The sequence below is a fragment of the Barbus barbus genome, assembly GCF_936440315.1.
Source record: "Barbus barbus genome assembly, chromosome: 29".
Classification (NCBI taxonomy): domain Eukaryota; kingdom Metazoa; phylum Chordata; class Actinopteri; order Cypriniformes; family Cyprinidae; genus Barbus; species Barbus barbus.
The window spans coordinates 1,668,554-1,684,650 of record NC_136757.1 but is presented as its reverse complement, the minus strand read 5'-3'; the positions used below and the strand labels follow the sequence as shown (position 1 = coordinate 1,684,650).

Here is a 16,097-nt window from a genome sequence, read left to right as displayed (position 1 = left end):
GGATCCTAACACCATCAAGGCTCAGAAACGTAGCAAGGACATTATTAAAATAATCCATGTGACATCAGCGGTTCAACCATAATTTTACGAAGCTACGAGAATACTTTTTGTGTTCAAAGAAAACAACAAATAACGACTTTATTCAACAATTCCTCTCCTCTGCATCACCCTATATATGTATGCGTGGATACACTGTTTATGTTCAGATCAAAGCGTAAACAAAGTATCTGTGTACATGCGTTGCATATGTTTTTTATGTATGTGATACTCTCCAAACTGGCACTATAGGGTGACGCGGAGATGATGAATTGTTATTTTCTTTGTAGGGCTGAGCGATTAATTGCATTTGCGATAATATCCGATATGAAAAAACGAGATTTTTCAACCGCAGAGGCTGCGATAATACGGTCACGTGACACTGAGAGTAAAGAGGTGTGTTCGACTTGAAGATCGATCGGTGTATGACATCAGTGTACGGCGAGAGGAAGCATAAGGAGACGCCCGCTCTCTTATATCTCTCGCAGTATTTGATGACACTGCGATCGGTCTCGCTGCGCTGCTTCAAGTCCAACACATCTAAGCAGTCTTCTGAGGAAGCATCAAGTTGGCACGCTATGTTGCCAAGTCTGCAGTTTGCGGCCTTACATATCATGCAGAATTGATGCGCTACGTGTAAATTATATTCTTTGTTGTATTTTCCTGTCAAAATAACGGAGTTAACGGAGACTAATGCGCAAACGGCAATCTCATTGGCTGGCGCTCATCTATTATCCTCCCCGTTTTGATTTCAGCGAATCAGTTAAAGCGAACGCAGACAACCTGATTAATATTCATGAACCCAGCAGCTCAATAATCCTTAGTGCGTTTTATATTGTTCTTATTAGTAGTAGAATTCATAGTTTTATCTTATCAGTATTATTTGTAGTCCCCCCCCCCCCCTTTTTTTTATAAAACACTAAATGACAAACAATATCTTAAGCAGCACCACCAGACCTAAGTTCAGTCAACATGACAAATATGCATTCATACATGATTATTCTAATTACTAAAGTTCTATCATCATTTAATGCTAAATTATCATAATATCATATAATGTTTGACTGACTGATGCTAAGTGAGAGATAAAAAAAAACTGTGCCATTTTCCAAACATAAGCTTGTTATATATATATATATATATATATATATATATGATAATTAATATTAGTCTGGTGAGTAAACTAAAAAACAATTACAAGCCAATGGAGATTGTATTGCCAAGTAGAGGGTTGATAATATTTACAATAATAACCGGTCTCGTTCCGCTCCCACGGCTCTCGGCCCCGCCCCACTCACTACTACAGTGACCCTTCCATTTATTTAACATATTTAAAATTGGGGGCATCCAAGTTATTTGACATATTTGAACATTTAAAAAAAAAAATAACAATAGTTACTTTCCCCGGTAATTAGTTTCTTTTATAACGATGCAACTCAGTTACTGTTTGTGAGAAGTAACTAGTAATATAACTAATTACTGTTTTAAAGTAACGTGCCCAACACTGCATACTATACAATGATTTATTACTTGTCTTTGTTGAATAATACAGAATATAAAAAGCGTTAAAAAATAAATCGCAATACTGGTAAAAAAAAAAAAAAAAAAAAATTATATATATAAATATATATATAAATATATATATAAATATATAAATATATATATATATATATATATATATATATATATATATATATATATATATATATATATATATATATATATATATATATATATAAATAAATCGCACTAAATTATTTTCCAAAATCGTTCAGCCCTATTTCTTTGTGCGCAATGTATTCTCGTAGCTTCGTAAAATTACGGTTGAACCGCTGATGTCACATGGATTATTTTAATAATGTCCTTGCTACATTTCTGAGCCTTGATGGTGTTAGGATCCTTGCTGTCTATGGAGGGTCAGAGAGCTCTCGGATTTCATCAAATATCTTAATTTGTGTTCAGAAGATGAACGAAGGTCTTATGGGTTTGGAACGACACGAGAGTGAGTAATTAATGACAGAACTTTCATTTTTGGGTGAACTATCCCTTTAACAGAAACTGACGTTCGGTCCTTCCATAAAGACTTAAGAATCAATATTTTTATAGCCTATACCAATGATTTAGAATAAAAATAGTAACTTATTAATTTGTGTCAGCATGCTAAATTAAACTGATATTTATCATTAACAAAAAAAAAAAAAAAGAGAACACATACTTGTTCATTCACAGCTGCTCCGTTTATTTGTGATGACAGGAACTCCATTAGCGATTTTAAGTCCAAATGCGTACATATAAAAAACCCTCACGTTTCTGTTAAATTCTTCAGAAAGAATGAGCATTTATATTAATTCTCCACGATGCATGTAATCTGTGGAGGGTTGACTGCTGTCTCCCGTCTCACTGTACGGTTATCATTTCAGACAAAGCAATAGAGGGAGCTCACAGACAGAAAATCTGGGTTTTACACGGAGCATATGCAATTTATGACACATGCGGGTGCAGAAGTCTGGTATAAACAAAGACACTTGGAGGAGACAGAACAAATATTAAACCAAATACATAATTATAATCATATATCTAAGTTCTTAAAGCGATCTCTGGTATTTTCATAAGCATAACTTGCTTTTATTAATCGCGATTGTTAGCATACAGCCTTTAACAATACATTTATGCCTGATACGCTGATCAGAATTCCCATCGGATCGCAATTCGTAATTATTTCAAACACTTGATGGTGTCTGAAAGTGAGTTTTGCTATTAAACTTGTGTTAAATGTCTTAAATGTTGATGCTGACCGTCTCTAACTCTTAACTCTAGCCCCACTTGGCCCGTTTTGGCCCAAGGTATTTGGCGGGCCGAAAATTATTCCTTTAATTAACATCATTTTTCAAGCACATTTATTCTTAGAATATCCACATAATAAAATCCCAAGATGAAAACAACAATTAGCCTTAGCTCGAATGGATGTGTGTATTCATGAATGATGAAGCAGAAATCTGTGCTCTTCATCTGTGCATTCTGCTCCACGCCGTTTATTATAATAGTCATCATAACACGATCCTTAATTCTGTCATCAATGCAAAGAATTATTAGAAGTATTATTACACCCCTACTATCCACTATTAAACAGCATGTTAATCGTGCATGGCTAAAACTGAATGTGGATTGCACTGCTCTGACTCTGATGTCACGGTCATTAATGTCTCAACGCTCTGAACAATCAAAAATAGTCTTCAAAAACAGGAACTGCTCCCTTCCCATAAGACAACTTCCTCCATTCCTGAGTCACCAGAGCCTGGAGTGGAGTAAAGGTCAGTCCGAGAGTCTGCAAACACTCACAGCTACTGTTCAGCATCAATCGTATTCACTTCCACAATAGGACAGACTAACAGCCCCCTGTACCAGACTTCACATGAGACTCTAACAGGATCCCCAAAAGATTCCCTGACAAGAAATGGATTTTCAGACTCACTCCGCACGACCCCCTAATTAGTGACAAGTTTTCACACTTTTCGGTCAATTAGGGCTGGACGATATAGCTAAAAAATGTATCACGATATAATGTTTGGTAACACTTTATTTTACAGTTACATCTATTAGTTGCTTATTAGCATGCATATTACTAGAATATTAGCCATGTACTAGTAGTAATTAAGCACATATTAATGCCTTATTCTACATCCCTAATCCTACCCAATATGTAACGGGGCGAACAAGACATGAGACGTGCGGATCCATGTGCAAGCTTTTATTAATAAACAGTCAAATAACAGGCAGGATTATCAAACAACAGCGAACCGGTATGGCACGGGCAAGACACGAGAGTATTCCTAGAACAAGCGTGGGTCTTTGATCGGCAAACAATATCCAACAGGGTGAGGCAGAGAGATAATCCAGGTAAATGAGCAGTGGTCCAAGAGAGGTGCAAACGGCAAGGCAAAGGGTTAATCCAGGAAACACAGGCAAGAATCGAAACACTAGAAAACACACAAGGCAAGGCAAGGCTAAGACAACAAAGAGGGTTCTGTATCGCAGCTAAAACTAGGAGAGTTCTAAACGCAGAACAATACTGGAACTAAACAGAAAAACACAGAATGGCTCGGTAAGGCAGCTAACACTGGGGGAGTGCTGAACAATACTGGACAGTCAGGGAGAGAAAGTCCAAGGCTCATAAAGAGTGTGACAATACCTAAACTTAACAACTACCTTACTAACTATTAATAAGCAGCAAATTAGGAGTTTGAGGGAAAAGTCGTAGTTAATAGTTAACAAGTGTTCTCTATTCTAACGTGTGACCTAATGGTTCATCAGCCATTATCGGTAATTATTGAAAAAGAAATGTATAGCGTTTGTTAAACAAAGATCAGAAGAAAAAAAATAAGTTTAAATTTAACCATTGTATTTTTAAATTTACCCAGTTTTTTTAAGACAAACAACAAATTATTTTACTTTTATCAGTCAAACACAATAAAATACAAATATCCCCTTTCTTATATTTTATATGCATATTAGTGTTAAAAAAACGTTTTGGCCTGTCTCCTGAGGCCACAGGAGGCGCAATGAGAACACAATCACATGTTAAGATGAGCGCTGTACCTGCCTGCGTTGAAGAGATTGAGAGTAAAAAAAACTAATATTAGCAGAATTTAAAATAAAAATTCACTTTTGAATGCAAAAATGGTGCATTCGAATTTTAGGTGTGCATCTGGGAGCCTTATCAGTGGCGCACGAGATGCGGTGATGATGATGTAAGTGTCCAGTGTTTCCCATACACTGATTTATTTGTGCCGGGCTGCCAGAATATCAAAACTGATCGCCACAAACAGATGTTTCTAAAGGCTTTGACTTCGTTGAATAAACATGAGCACTGCACGTTTCAAAATCAAAACGCGGCGCTAATGTTTTTATATTACTGTATCTCTGAAGGAAACCAACTGTCTTCAGGAAATTTTCGATTTCATAAAGCAGTGTCATAAAGCAGTGCTGCTTTATGTACAGATATTCAGACAGATATTCTTACCGCTCCAAAAGTGACACCTAGTGGCAAAGAATGAATTTGCATTTTCATTCAGACCAACACGAAAATCGGCTGATGGTTTTACGCAGAAAACACGCAGAGCTCTAAATGTGAACTGGTATATATATCCCACGGCCGCCACACGCAGAGTGCAAGTCTGTGGGAAACACTGAGTGTCGTTGTTGTACTATATCATTGCTATTACTCCTAGCCAGTGATGCCGGTAACGCGTTACTTAGTAGCGCGTTACTCTAATATGACCAATTTTTCCAGTAACGACTAATCTAACGCGTTACTATTTCCATACCAGTAATCAAATTAAAGTTACTTGTCCAAGCCACTGTGCGTTACTATTTCTTAAATTCTTTTTAAGCAAAACCTATTTGGTTTCTTCTTGCGTCTCGGGGAGTGACATCACGTATGCGACAGGTCATATTTTCAGGACAGCTTACCTACCAAGCGCCGCGGCTAGCGACACACGAACAACAATGGAGGGAGGAGAGAGATATGCGTTTTCTAGCTGGAAATATAGTCACTATTTTGAGTTTGTATCAGCCAAAGATGATAATATTAAGGTTCGTTGTACACTCTGTGCTGGCGACAAAGTGTTATCTAGCTTTAAAAACACTACGTCAAACTTGAAGAAACATTTGGAGTCGCAGCACGCCACAGTGAAACTTTCAGAGAGAGTCCCACCTGGTGGTGCTAAGCAGAGAGCTGTGACCGCTGCAGAAGGTCTTCCACCACCCAAACAACAAAAACTGGACTTCAGTACAAAACCAGTAAGTGGTGGATAAGTTAGAAGTTATATGAAGTCAAGAAAGACTGTCTTTATTTATTTTTATACAAACGTGTATTTCTGTCAGGAAATAGTTTTTAAGTTCAACTTAAAATGTCAAGAGATACATTGTTGACGTTACTGTTAAAATGCACCAACAATAAAGTAAGCATTGGCAAAACCGGTTGTCGTTTTTATGTTGGGGGGGGGGGGGTGTTATTGGCAGCTGCTGAAAGTAACTAATAAAGTAACTTGTAATCTAACTTAGTTACTTTTAAAATAAAGTAATCAGTAAAGTAACTAAGTTACTTTTGAAAGGAGTAATCAGTAGTCAGTAATTCGATTACTATTTCAAAGTAACTGTGGCAACACTGCTCCTAGCACGCGCTAGCTTACCAAACATTTTTTCTATCGTTATCGATGAATACTGATACCGTTTTATCGCTCAGGCCTACAGTCAGTATACAAATTCATTAACCAGACTTCATAATGCCAATCGTGTCATTTGTTTCAAGCTTGTGTATTTCACAGTTTATGAAGAAAGTCACACTACATGAAAAAAATACATATTTTACTCATGAAAGTTTTACTTGAAGTTGTTTAAAATAATAAAATGGAAAAAGTAAAAAAAAAAAAGTCCATCCAGATGAATACATCAAAGAACAGAGAAAAACGGCATGATGACATGTCATTCCAGCTGCCCATATATCTGCTCTAGAGTGACACAAGTTGTACTTTGGTTTGTTCCCGCTGCACCTCTGACAGAACGGGCTGGAGCTGGCTTTCATCAGACACACATGGTGACCCGGTGCGGTTTAAAGAAGGAGAGGAGAGAGAAGATAAATCAATACTCATCCAGGATAAACAGCACACTGAAGGGGATTACATCAACCATCAACGAGCTGCCAAAACACATCCATTCCTCATGAAACACAGTCGAAGAAACATCACTAACTTTTCCAACCAGCTGACAGCGAGCGTTAGCACTGTACCGTGAGACCGCATTTAACCAATGGCTTGGGTTCTGATCAAACTCTCACTAAATATATCTAGCCACATAAACGGAGTTTGCAAAACAGCCAGTGTTGTGATTGTGAATATACTATGCATTACGCATCAGATGCCAAGAGAGCCAACATGAACAGAAGACACGCAATCAAGCTTGCCCAACAAATACAGTGTTATTTCCATCATGCCTTTTTAACTCAGAACGCCAAGAGCAACAGAATGTGATTAAAAAGAGACACAAAACACTTACAGGCCATACATTTCAGAATGCTTCGAATCATCCTCGCTGTCCTGCTTCAACGCTCACCTCGCTCTCAGCCGTCCACAGCTGTTTGTTTTGGGGTGAACTTTGCTCTGATTGGGAACTCAGAGACTCAGACGCTCTCTGGCAGCAGATTCGAGAGCAGAACAAACATGACAATGCTGTCGTTGAATACGTGTTCGGACACAGGGCTAAGATCGAACGCTTCTGCATCTACACAGCTTTAGAAGATAACACGGCTTAAAAAATGTTTGCATTTCCTAAAATAGTGACAACTTTTGTTAACTACAGGCTGGGGTGCATTTGGGAATAGTATAAGATAAACAGGTAAAGGCTCCAGGTTCAACACCACTGAAGCTCGACTGTCTGTCTGTAGGGGAAGAGAAAGGTTTAAAAGCAAAGTCAAGCCTGTACTTATATTAAAATAAAGTCCTATATGTTATTTGAGTTAATTTGTCTTTTTTGTCTTGTCCTTTTATTGGTGGGACAACTTTTCTAGACAAATGAACCGAGTGACTGGCCAGGGACCAGAATTAGCCGATTTTCTGCATTCGCATGTAAATGTTGTCAGCGTGGAAGTTCTTCACTGTGAGTGGAGAAGACACAAAGTTCACAATTTGTAATACGTGTAGGGTCAAAGTAATCCGCGGTTAAATTACCGCTTGTCTGGGACAAGTAGATTTAGTAAGTGAGAGAGAATTTTTAACGTGTTAAAACGTCAATAACAAAAATAACTAGAGACTTGGCCACCAAATATGTTTGGGCAAGAAAGATTCAGATTTTTCCATTCAGTGTAAACGGGGACTGATAATGTATTATGATAACTGCAGCCTGAGTGAGAGAAATCAAAACAAATGAGCAACAGAAGGTTATACGTTACATGATTTTAGACAATAAACAAGTTAAATTTAGTGACTTTTATTTTAGACACAATATTGACTGTTTTTGCTGACAAAAATAGTTCCAATCCTTTCCACAGCAGAACTGTTGTGTCTCCAAGCAACACAAAATGAATCCATTTGAACTAATCGTTTGAATGAATGACTCAATCACTCTCATTAAAACGGTATTTTGCCGCCACCTACTGGTGGTTTTATTTCTACCCCTTTTCAGTCACAGAGCACTTTAATTTCAGAGTAGAGTGAGTAAACGTATGCATCTTAGTCCAGATTTGTGGAATTGTAATATGTTTAATAATTTCTTTATTGTGTAAATAATTTTTTGCATTGAAAAAAGTATAGATTTTTATTTGTACATGCTGTCAATTATAGCTCTTAGAAAGAAAATCGGAAAAAATCAGTATCGGCAGGTCACACTTACAAAAAAAAAAAAATCTGAATCGGTCAAGAAAATTGCAATCGGTGCATCTCTAAACTTAATATTTATTCATGTAAATCCTGTAGTTGTGGTTTGTCAACGGTATTTGTTGACATGCATAAATGTGCAATGAAATTTTGCCTTTACTTTCAAATAAGCCTATTTTAAGGTTTATAACAGCGCACCGCCAGGTAAACTTTTGTCATATAAGTGCATTACTATTAAAACTGAATAATGGCTCAATATAATTGTCTGTCAGTGTTGATTGTCACAGATGTTGTCCAGAGTCCATGTACAATGTCATCTCTCTTTACATTTATCCATTTATTTTTGATATTCTAAAAGCCATTTCATTACATTTTTCTATGTACATTTTTGCAAAAGAAAGTAAACTGAAAATGAGAGCAGCGCAGAACTGAAAAGTTTTGTAACAAGTGTTACAAAAAGCTTAAGTATTATAACATAAGTGTGGTTAAGAGTATAGTAATATGCAATGCTTCAATGAAACTAGCATTAGAAATAAGCCTTCAGCAATCATTTTCAAAGCTTCAAAAAAAAAGTTGAACTCTTCTCTGTGTGTATTTAAAGCTCAGGGACGTGTATGAAGGCTCAGATTAGGATGACACGTGCAGCTCCATCATCATCTCATTATAATCTACTCATCATACTGACAATGAGATGCATCACAGTATCAGAAGGTCCTGCAATCTGAGCCGATTCAGTCCCTTGATCATGATGAATGAATGAAAACATGTCCACAATATTAATTATATGTAGAAAATGAAGTCTATTTTTAAAACCATTGTAATTTAAGCATTATGACATTGTTTTAATGCCAATTAAGCATATTTTCCCAAAATTCTCATTATCGTAACGCATCCAGATGTTAAATTCTCATTATTCTCAGTGTTCGAGTCATTTTTACTGAACTGCAGTCATGATTTTTATTTAAATCTGCTCAAATTGTAAAATACATTTATACTTAGATTTTTTCACATTACGGCCATGTGAATTAGATTAGATGGGGTGCTTATGTTAAGAAAGTAGCATTACAATGCAAGACATTAACTAAAAATCTGCTTTTAAAGAGTTCACAACCATTTCTACATTCTTTGGGAGTGAAAAACATGCACAAAACCCTGTAATATAACCTAGAAATAACACAAAAAACCCAAGCCGAGACGCTGCATGCCTGTAATCTCATCTCGTCCTCTGTTCAGTTGTCTTTGTTACCTGTTAATAGGTTTGCGCTGCAATGCTCCACGTGTCAGAACAATCAAAAGGCCATGAAGCCCTGTGGACATCTCACAACATGATGGACGGCACCAATCCAAAGCAGCCCATCCCACAGGCCCTGTAACCTACAGCACGAGCCGGCTCACTCCCAGAAACAAGCCAAAGCAGACAAAGACAGAAAGTGGGCATCACAGGACCGTCTTCATCGCTGGACGTCTCTGCAAGCAATACTGCTGAGCCAATCAGAAATCAGCCAATCAGCGAGCGCTTACCAGGAACCCGTGCCGCTACAGGAAGTGGCCAGCGTTTAGTCATTCATGTGTCTGATAAGCACTGATTATCCCACACGGGACAAGAGGCTGATCACTCACTCACACACACACACACACTTAGATTTGGGTAGCATCTGAATTTTATCAATTACGATTCATATCGATTCCCGTTTTCGATTCCAATGTGGTTTAAAAAAAGTCAACATTTTGATATCAAACATTTATTTTGTGCCTCTTTTTGCAAAACATTTCATTGCTTATGAATACCATGAATAAAAATCAGCCAGCTACATAAAAACTGGACTCGATTAAGAGCTGTTTGTGTGCAAAATAGAGCTGCATGATTCTGGATAAATTGAGAATTGTTTTTATTTATTTATTTTAAATGGAGGTTGTAGTTCTCTCACAATTCTGAAGAAACAGATATTAGACAACTAAACAAAATGGAATTTATGAATGGAATGATTCAGGCCCGGTTCTATGGTTCTGATTCTCAAACAAAATCAAAAGCACCCTCAGTTAAAGCTGTATTAATGCCATTTCATTGCAGATTTGGCAAACTATCCAGTGTGTTATGGTTTGCGCTCTGGAGATCGATTTCTATTTCAGCATGTTTTTGCAGTGTTGAGCAATGTAGCCAATCGCAGACATATCTGTTGATTTCTTGAATCAGAGGCGTTTAAGTCAGAATCCACTCACTGCTCAAATGGCCTGAGTTTTTGTTCAGCATGAATCATCTCATTATAATAAAGTGTTGACGCGATGTAAATAAGAGATTCGCTGTGCAGCGTAGAGAACTTTATTGATAATAACGTATCTTTGTTAGATCACGATGAACTAAGAAGAGTGACAGCTTTTGAGTGATTATGAACGGCGCCACAGCAACAGACACCACTAAAATATACATGTGTCCCTGGAGCCCCAAACCAGCCTTAAGTCTCTGGGGTATATTTGTAGCAATAGCCAACAATACATTGTATGGGTCAAAATTATACATTTCTCTTTTATGCCAAAAATCATTAAGATATTAAGATCATGTTCCATCAAGATATTTTGTAAGTTTCCTACCGTAAATATATGTTAAAACTTCATTTTTGATTAGTAATATGCATTGCTAAGAACTTCATTTGAACAACTTTAAAGGAGATTTTCTCAATATTTAGATTTTTTTGCTCCCTCAGATTCCAGATTTTCTAATAGTTGTATCTCAGACAAATATTGTCCGATCCTAACAAACCATACATCAATGGAAAGATTATTTATTCAGCTGATGATGATGTATAAATCTCAATCTTGAAAAATTGACTCCTACGATTGGTTTTGTGGTCCAGGGTCACACATATATAAGCAGCACCCTCAGTGATTTGATTCTGGAGCTCAGCCTGGAATGATTCAATGACTTTATCAATGATAAAATGGACTTGTTTCATTACTGGATGAATCAGTGTTTCTGAATGAATGATTCAAAGACAAATACATTTTTAACAGCCCTGTTCCACAATTAGGTCTACGATGTGATTTTGTTGATAGGAATGTGTTATTTACTGCTGTAATTTGAGGTGAATAGTGGAGGTTTTCCATGCCACAGACCCAATTAAAGAATACTTCCCCCAAAATAAGTGAGTATAAGTGAGTGAAGTGACATACTGCCAAGTATGGTGACCCATACTCGGAATTCGTGCTCTACATTTAACCCATCCAAAATGCACACACACACAGCAGTGAACGCACACACACCGTGAACACACACCCGGAGCAGTGGGCAGCATTTATGCTGTGGTGCCCGGGGAGCAGTTGGGGGTTCGGTGCCTTGCTCAAGGGCACCTCAGTCGTGGTATTGAGGGTGGAGAGAGCGCTAGACATTCACTCCCCCCACCTACAATCCCTGCCGGCCCGAGACTCGAACCTACAACCTTTGGATTACGAGTCCGACTCTCTAACCATTAGGCCACGACTGCCCCCTAAATGAGGTGAATAGTGGAGGTTTTCCATAAAAAAGCACACACAGGAATTGATAGGTGGAACTAAAATTTAAAATGTAAATCTTGTAAATTTAAATTTTACAAGAAGTATCTGATTCCTGACCTTAAGTATCTGATTCTGGAATTGGAAGTGATTTTCGATTCCCGACCCTACACACACGTTGTTGTTGCAATAATTATGTTCATGTCCGCTGCACTGCACAAGCCCTTAAAAGTCAGCAGAGTGGACGCCTCACGTGAGGAAAGAGCTGAACAGCTCCAGACGTGCTGAAGAGTCACTCATGTTATCCTGCACTAATAAATCTACGCACAGCTGCATTAGGCAGGATCGCAATATAAACACACGCTTCCACAGGAGCCGAGCTGTAGCAGAGCCACCAGTGACGAATGGAAGCTGAAGACAACAACAAAACTGCTCTAGTCTAGCGTTGAAGCTGTGCTAAAGATCACATAAGAGATCACCCAAAAATGAGAATGAGAGTCCAAACAGCTGATAAAAACATCACAATAATCCACACCCCTCCAGTCCATCAGTTAACATCTGGAGAAGACAAAAGCTGAAACACATCCAGCATTAAGACGTTTTGAGTCTATAATCCATAACTCTTCCTGCAGTGAAAAAGTGCATCTCCTGTTGTCTCTCACATCAAAATCCAGCCACATATTAGTTTAGAGCTGTTTTGTCTTGTAAACGCTGGTTAAAAATTAAACAAGTATCTGTTCAGCTTATTGTCAGCCTCTTACACGTGTGCTTCTCATAATTAATAAACAGCCTTTTAATTAAGAGTAGAATAATTTTGGCTGAATATAACATAAACAAAAAGACTCAAGAACAGCTGTTACTTCTTGTCCAACTGGTTAATAAAAACAAGGATATAATGAAAGGAAAATCTGGAGTTGGGATAACCTCCAAAACCAAAGGAGATACCTTTTTAAAAGCTCATTATCGTCAAACGTTTCTAAAATGTTTATGTTCCAAGACAGATTGTCAGAAACAGCTATTTTAGGAAGAGTTTGTGACATTGGTCTCAGTGACTTCAGACTCCTCTTCACTACTCCTAACCTTTCACAGATTTAAGAGCTAGTTTTAGAGCTAAAACACTGTGAAATACTCAATTTAGGACTGACGCCAATTATTTTTAAAATGTTCTCTTTAATCGGCGAGTTATGAGCTACTTTTAGCCTGAAGATGTTTTGTGAATACAGGCCCAGATATGGAAGCTATTTTTAACTGGATGGACATTTACTCTGTCTTTTCAAGATTATTATAAATTGCAGCCCATTTCCTTAACTTATGAGAGGTATTTTATTTTAATATTATCATATTCTGAATGTGAAAACATGTTATGTATTTTTTTATTTGTTGTCATTTTAGAGCTTTACAGATAAAGCCCTCGTTTACTTTGATTACATGGGAAAGAACAACCAGAAGATGAATTCCTAAAAACAATTCACCTTTTGAGTTCCATGGAAGGAAGTCTTTCATTCTGGATGAGGGTGAGTAGATAGTGACTGCATTGTCATTCTTGGACTCTTGCATTTATTGCATGTGATGCATGTTAAAGATGTTTGAAATTGTAAAAAAGAAGGTTCTGTGGTGATGTACTTTTCAAAACCCTTCACCATCTTCAAAACATCCCACCAATCGAACCATAAATAAGTGTAAGACCTTCAACCTCATAGAAGAAACAAACACTGTGCTGATCTATCGGATCACATGCTACGCTTGAACGAGCATTACTGTGACGGCTGAAATCACACTCGTATGATGCTTACTGAAATGAAACGGGCAACTGTGGACACACCAAATGTTAGACACAATTAGCTCTAAACATAAAAAATGCTAATTACATTTTCACATGAAAGTGAAGTGTTTTGAATATCTGGAAATCAGGAACACTATGAGAAGCCTTCCACTAGTCCATGCATCCACCAGGAAGTGCAGAGGAATTGCTGACTAAGAGTCATACGCTGGGTTTCTGAGACATCTCGCCATATCATGCATATTATTTGAACCCTTTTTACTCACTCTAGTCAGCAACTAGGGCTGGGCGATATGGACAAATATTCATATCTCTGTCATTTTTGGCCGATTTGCAATATATACGGTATATATCTCAGTATTTTTGTTTTTGTAAGAGGATTTTTTTTTTTTTTAATCTGTATTTAGTATATATTACATACCGCCCAATGTTGTCCAACGAAATAAGCCTACGAAAAATAACGTGAATGTAACAATTTAAGCCTATATTATATGTAAAAAGAGTTCAAATCACATTTCATTCCAACATTGTAACAAAAATAATGCTTTTAAAGCAGAAGTTGAATTCATTAAACTAAAAATGAAAATATATAATAACAAAAGCACAGACTTGTATTAGGCTATTTTGAATACCCCATTACAGTCACTTTACAGTTAGTGCTATCATAAAAATACATTTAGGTTTAAAATTCTACGTCACATTGTACAAATATTTCAGCGCACAGTGGCACTCGTTCACTGAAGTCTGTGAAGTTTAGCGGAGAAAAAGGCTCATGCACTATTTCCATGACTTTCTAACATTTACATATGGAGAATATACTTGTAAGTTATGTATTAAGGAACATTATGTGTATTGCTCCAGTACTGTAGACCAAACATCAACACATCCCCATCATTAAATCTGAAGACAACGACACCCTACAGAAGTGGAACTCGTGGTCAAATATGTTCAAACTGAATAAAAGATGCCTGCTTGATACTATAATACTGAACTGATTTCAGTGATTATGAGATGGACACCTGCTTCTTCTTGCACTCTGTTACACTTCACTTTTGCTTTAAAAAAGGATTTCATAGAAATTTGGATTTCATTTGGTTTAATACAATATTTTTAAATAAAATTGTTGATATTAGTCGATAGATTAATCGAAATAAAAATAGTCGTTAGTGGCAGGCCTTAATTTAATATCATTAGAGCTGCTCCATTGCAGCGGCTCAGTGGCCTGTAATCATGCGTTTTGCTGTAATAATGCAGGGAACCACTCATTATAAACCTCCTAAATGTGATATTTTCAGAAATAAAAGTCGCGTTTTTTTCATCTGAAACGTGCTGTGATTTATATTCTAAAGCCACTCATATAATGCAGAATCACTGAGTTTGTTTATTTTTTTGTCTCTTTTTAGGCTTGTATTAGTTTGATATTGACATTGGTGACAAGGATTATGAAAGTTCTATGGTATCAAAGATTTTAATATCAAACTTTTTAAATGAAAAAAATAACTATATTGTGATATTGTTATCGTGATATAAAATTACTCATATCGTGATATAAGATTTTGGTCATATGACCCACCCCTAATGGAGATATGCTTGTCATCAATGCATCCAAACACACTGGAAATCCTGATTATTGAGTTACTTCCAGAGGTCACAGAAAGATGTTATCAAGTGAACGTCATTTATCAGATTAGCCTCATTTAAACCCATTTCTACACCGCAGTCCTGTGATACTCCTCTTTGACGGATTTATGCACAGGAAACTTTCCTTAAAATCTGCATACAGAGGACTTATAATGTGCTCCGCATCTCCCATGTTTTGAAGAAAACTACCATTTAAATTGGTACCGCTCAAATAAATATGCACATGAATACGGTATTATGAATAAGGTATTTAGACTTGTTTCCATGAAGGAAATAAACTAATTTAAGTTAAAAAATAAAAAATAAATTTGCAAATTATCTGGCAATGGGGTGAGAAATTAAAAATAGCCTATTCTTGTTTCCATCTTACCCTGTGGAGAACAATTTTATATTTTAACAAGACTAAATATCTAGATCATTTTTCATCTATAGAAAATGCATCTTAACTTAAGAATTTTTAAATACTTGTAGTTGAAATAAGACAAACTACTCAATTTTGCAGCGTGAATGAATGAATGAGGTATTAAAACCACCGTAACTTGCCTCTCTTTCAGAAACTTCTTGATTTACCCTGCTTTCTCAGGTTTGACATACCGCACATTTTGAAACGGAAAACCCAGAGTTTCCCTCATTTCAGGATTAACATACTCAGAGTTTTCACTTAACCTCCTTTCTGAAACAGGCCCCAGGTATTTATTGTGACTAGCTGTTCATATAGTAACGATTAGCTGAATATACAAAATTATACTTTGTAGTCTACGTACTATGTAGTCTAAATTATACAA

The 16,097-nt window shown here is 36.8% G+C and overlaps 1 protein-coding gene across 5 annotated transcripts in view; it reads right to left on the bottom strand.

The window, feature by feature from the left end:
* LOC306849781 (E3 ubiquitin-protein ligase MIB2-like) overlaps nucleotides 1–16,097 on the bottom strand; it is a 73,740-nt gene that overhangs the window by 55,452 nt on the left and 2,191 nt on the right. For 2 of the 5 annotated variants that reach the window (XM_079385086.1, XM_079385087.1), the window contains exon 1: nucleotides 7,090–7,210. The exons of 2 other annotated variants lie outside the window; for them this stretch is intronic. In XM_079385086.1, coding sequence (XP_079241212.1) covers nucleotides 7,090–7,120 — 31 coding nt within the window. In that variant the 5' untranslated portion in view covers nucleotides 7,121–7,210. Of the gene's footprint in view, nucleotides 1–7,089; nucleotides 7,211–16,097 lie in introns of those variants that run through there. One more of the 5 variants, XM_079385088.1, reaches the window with a different exon arrangement.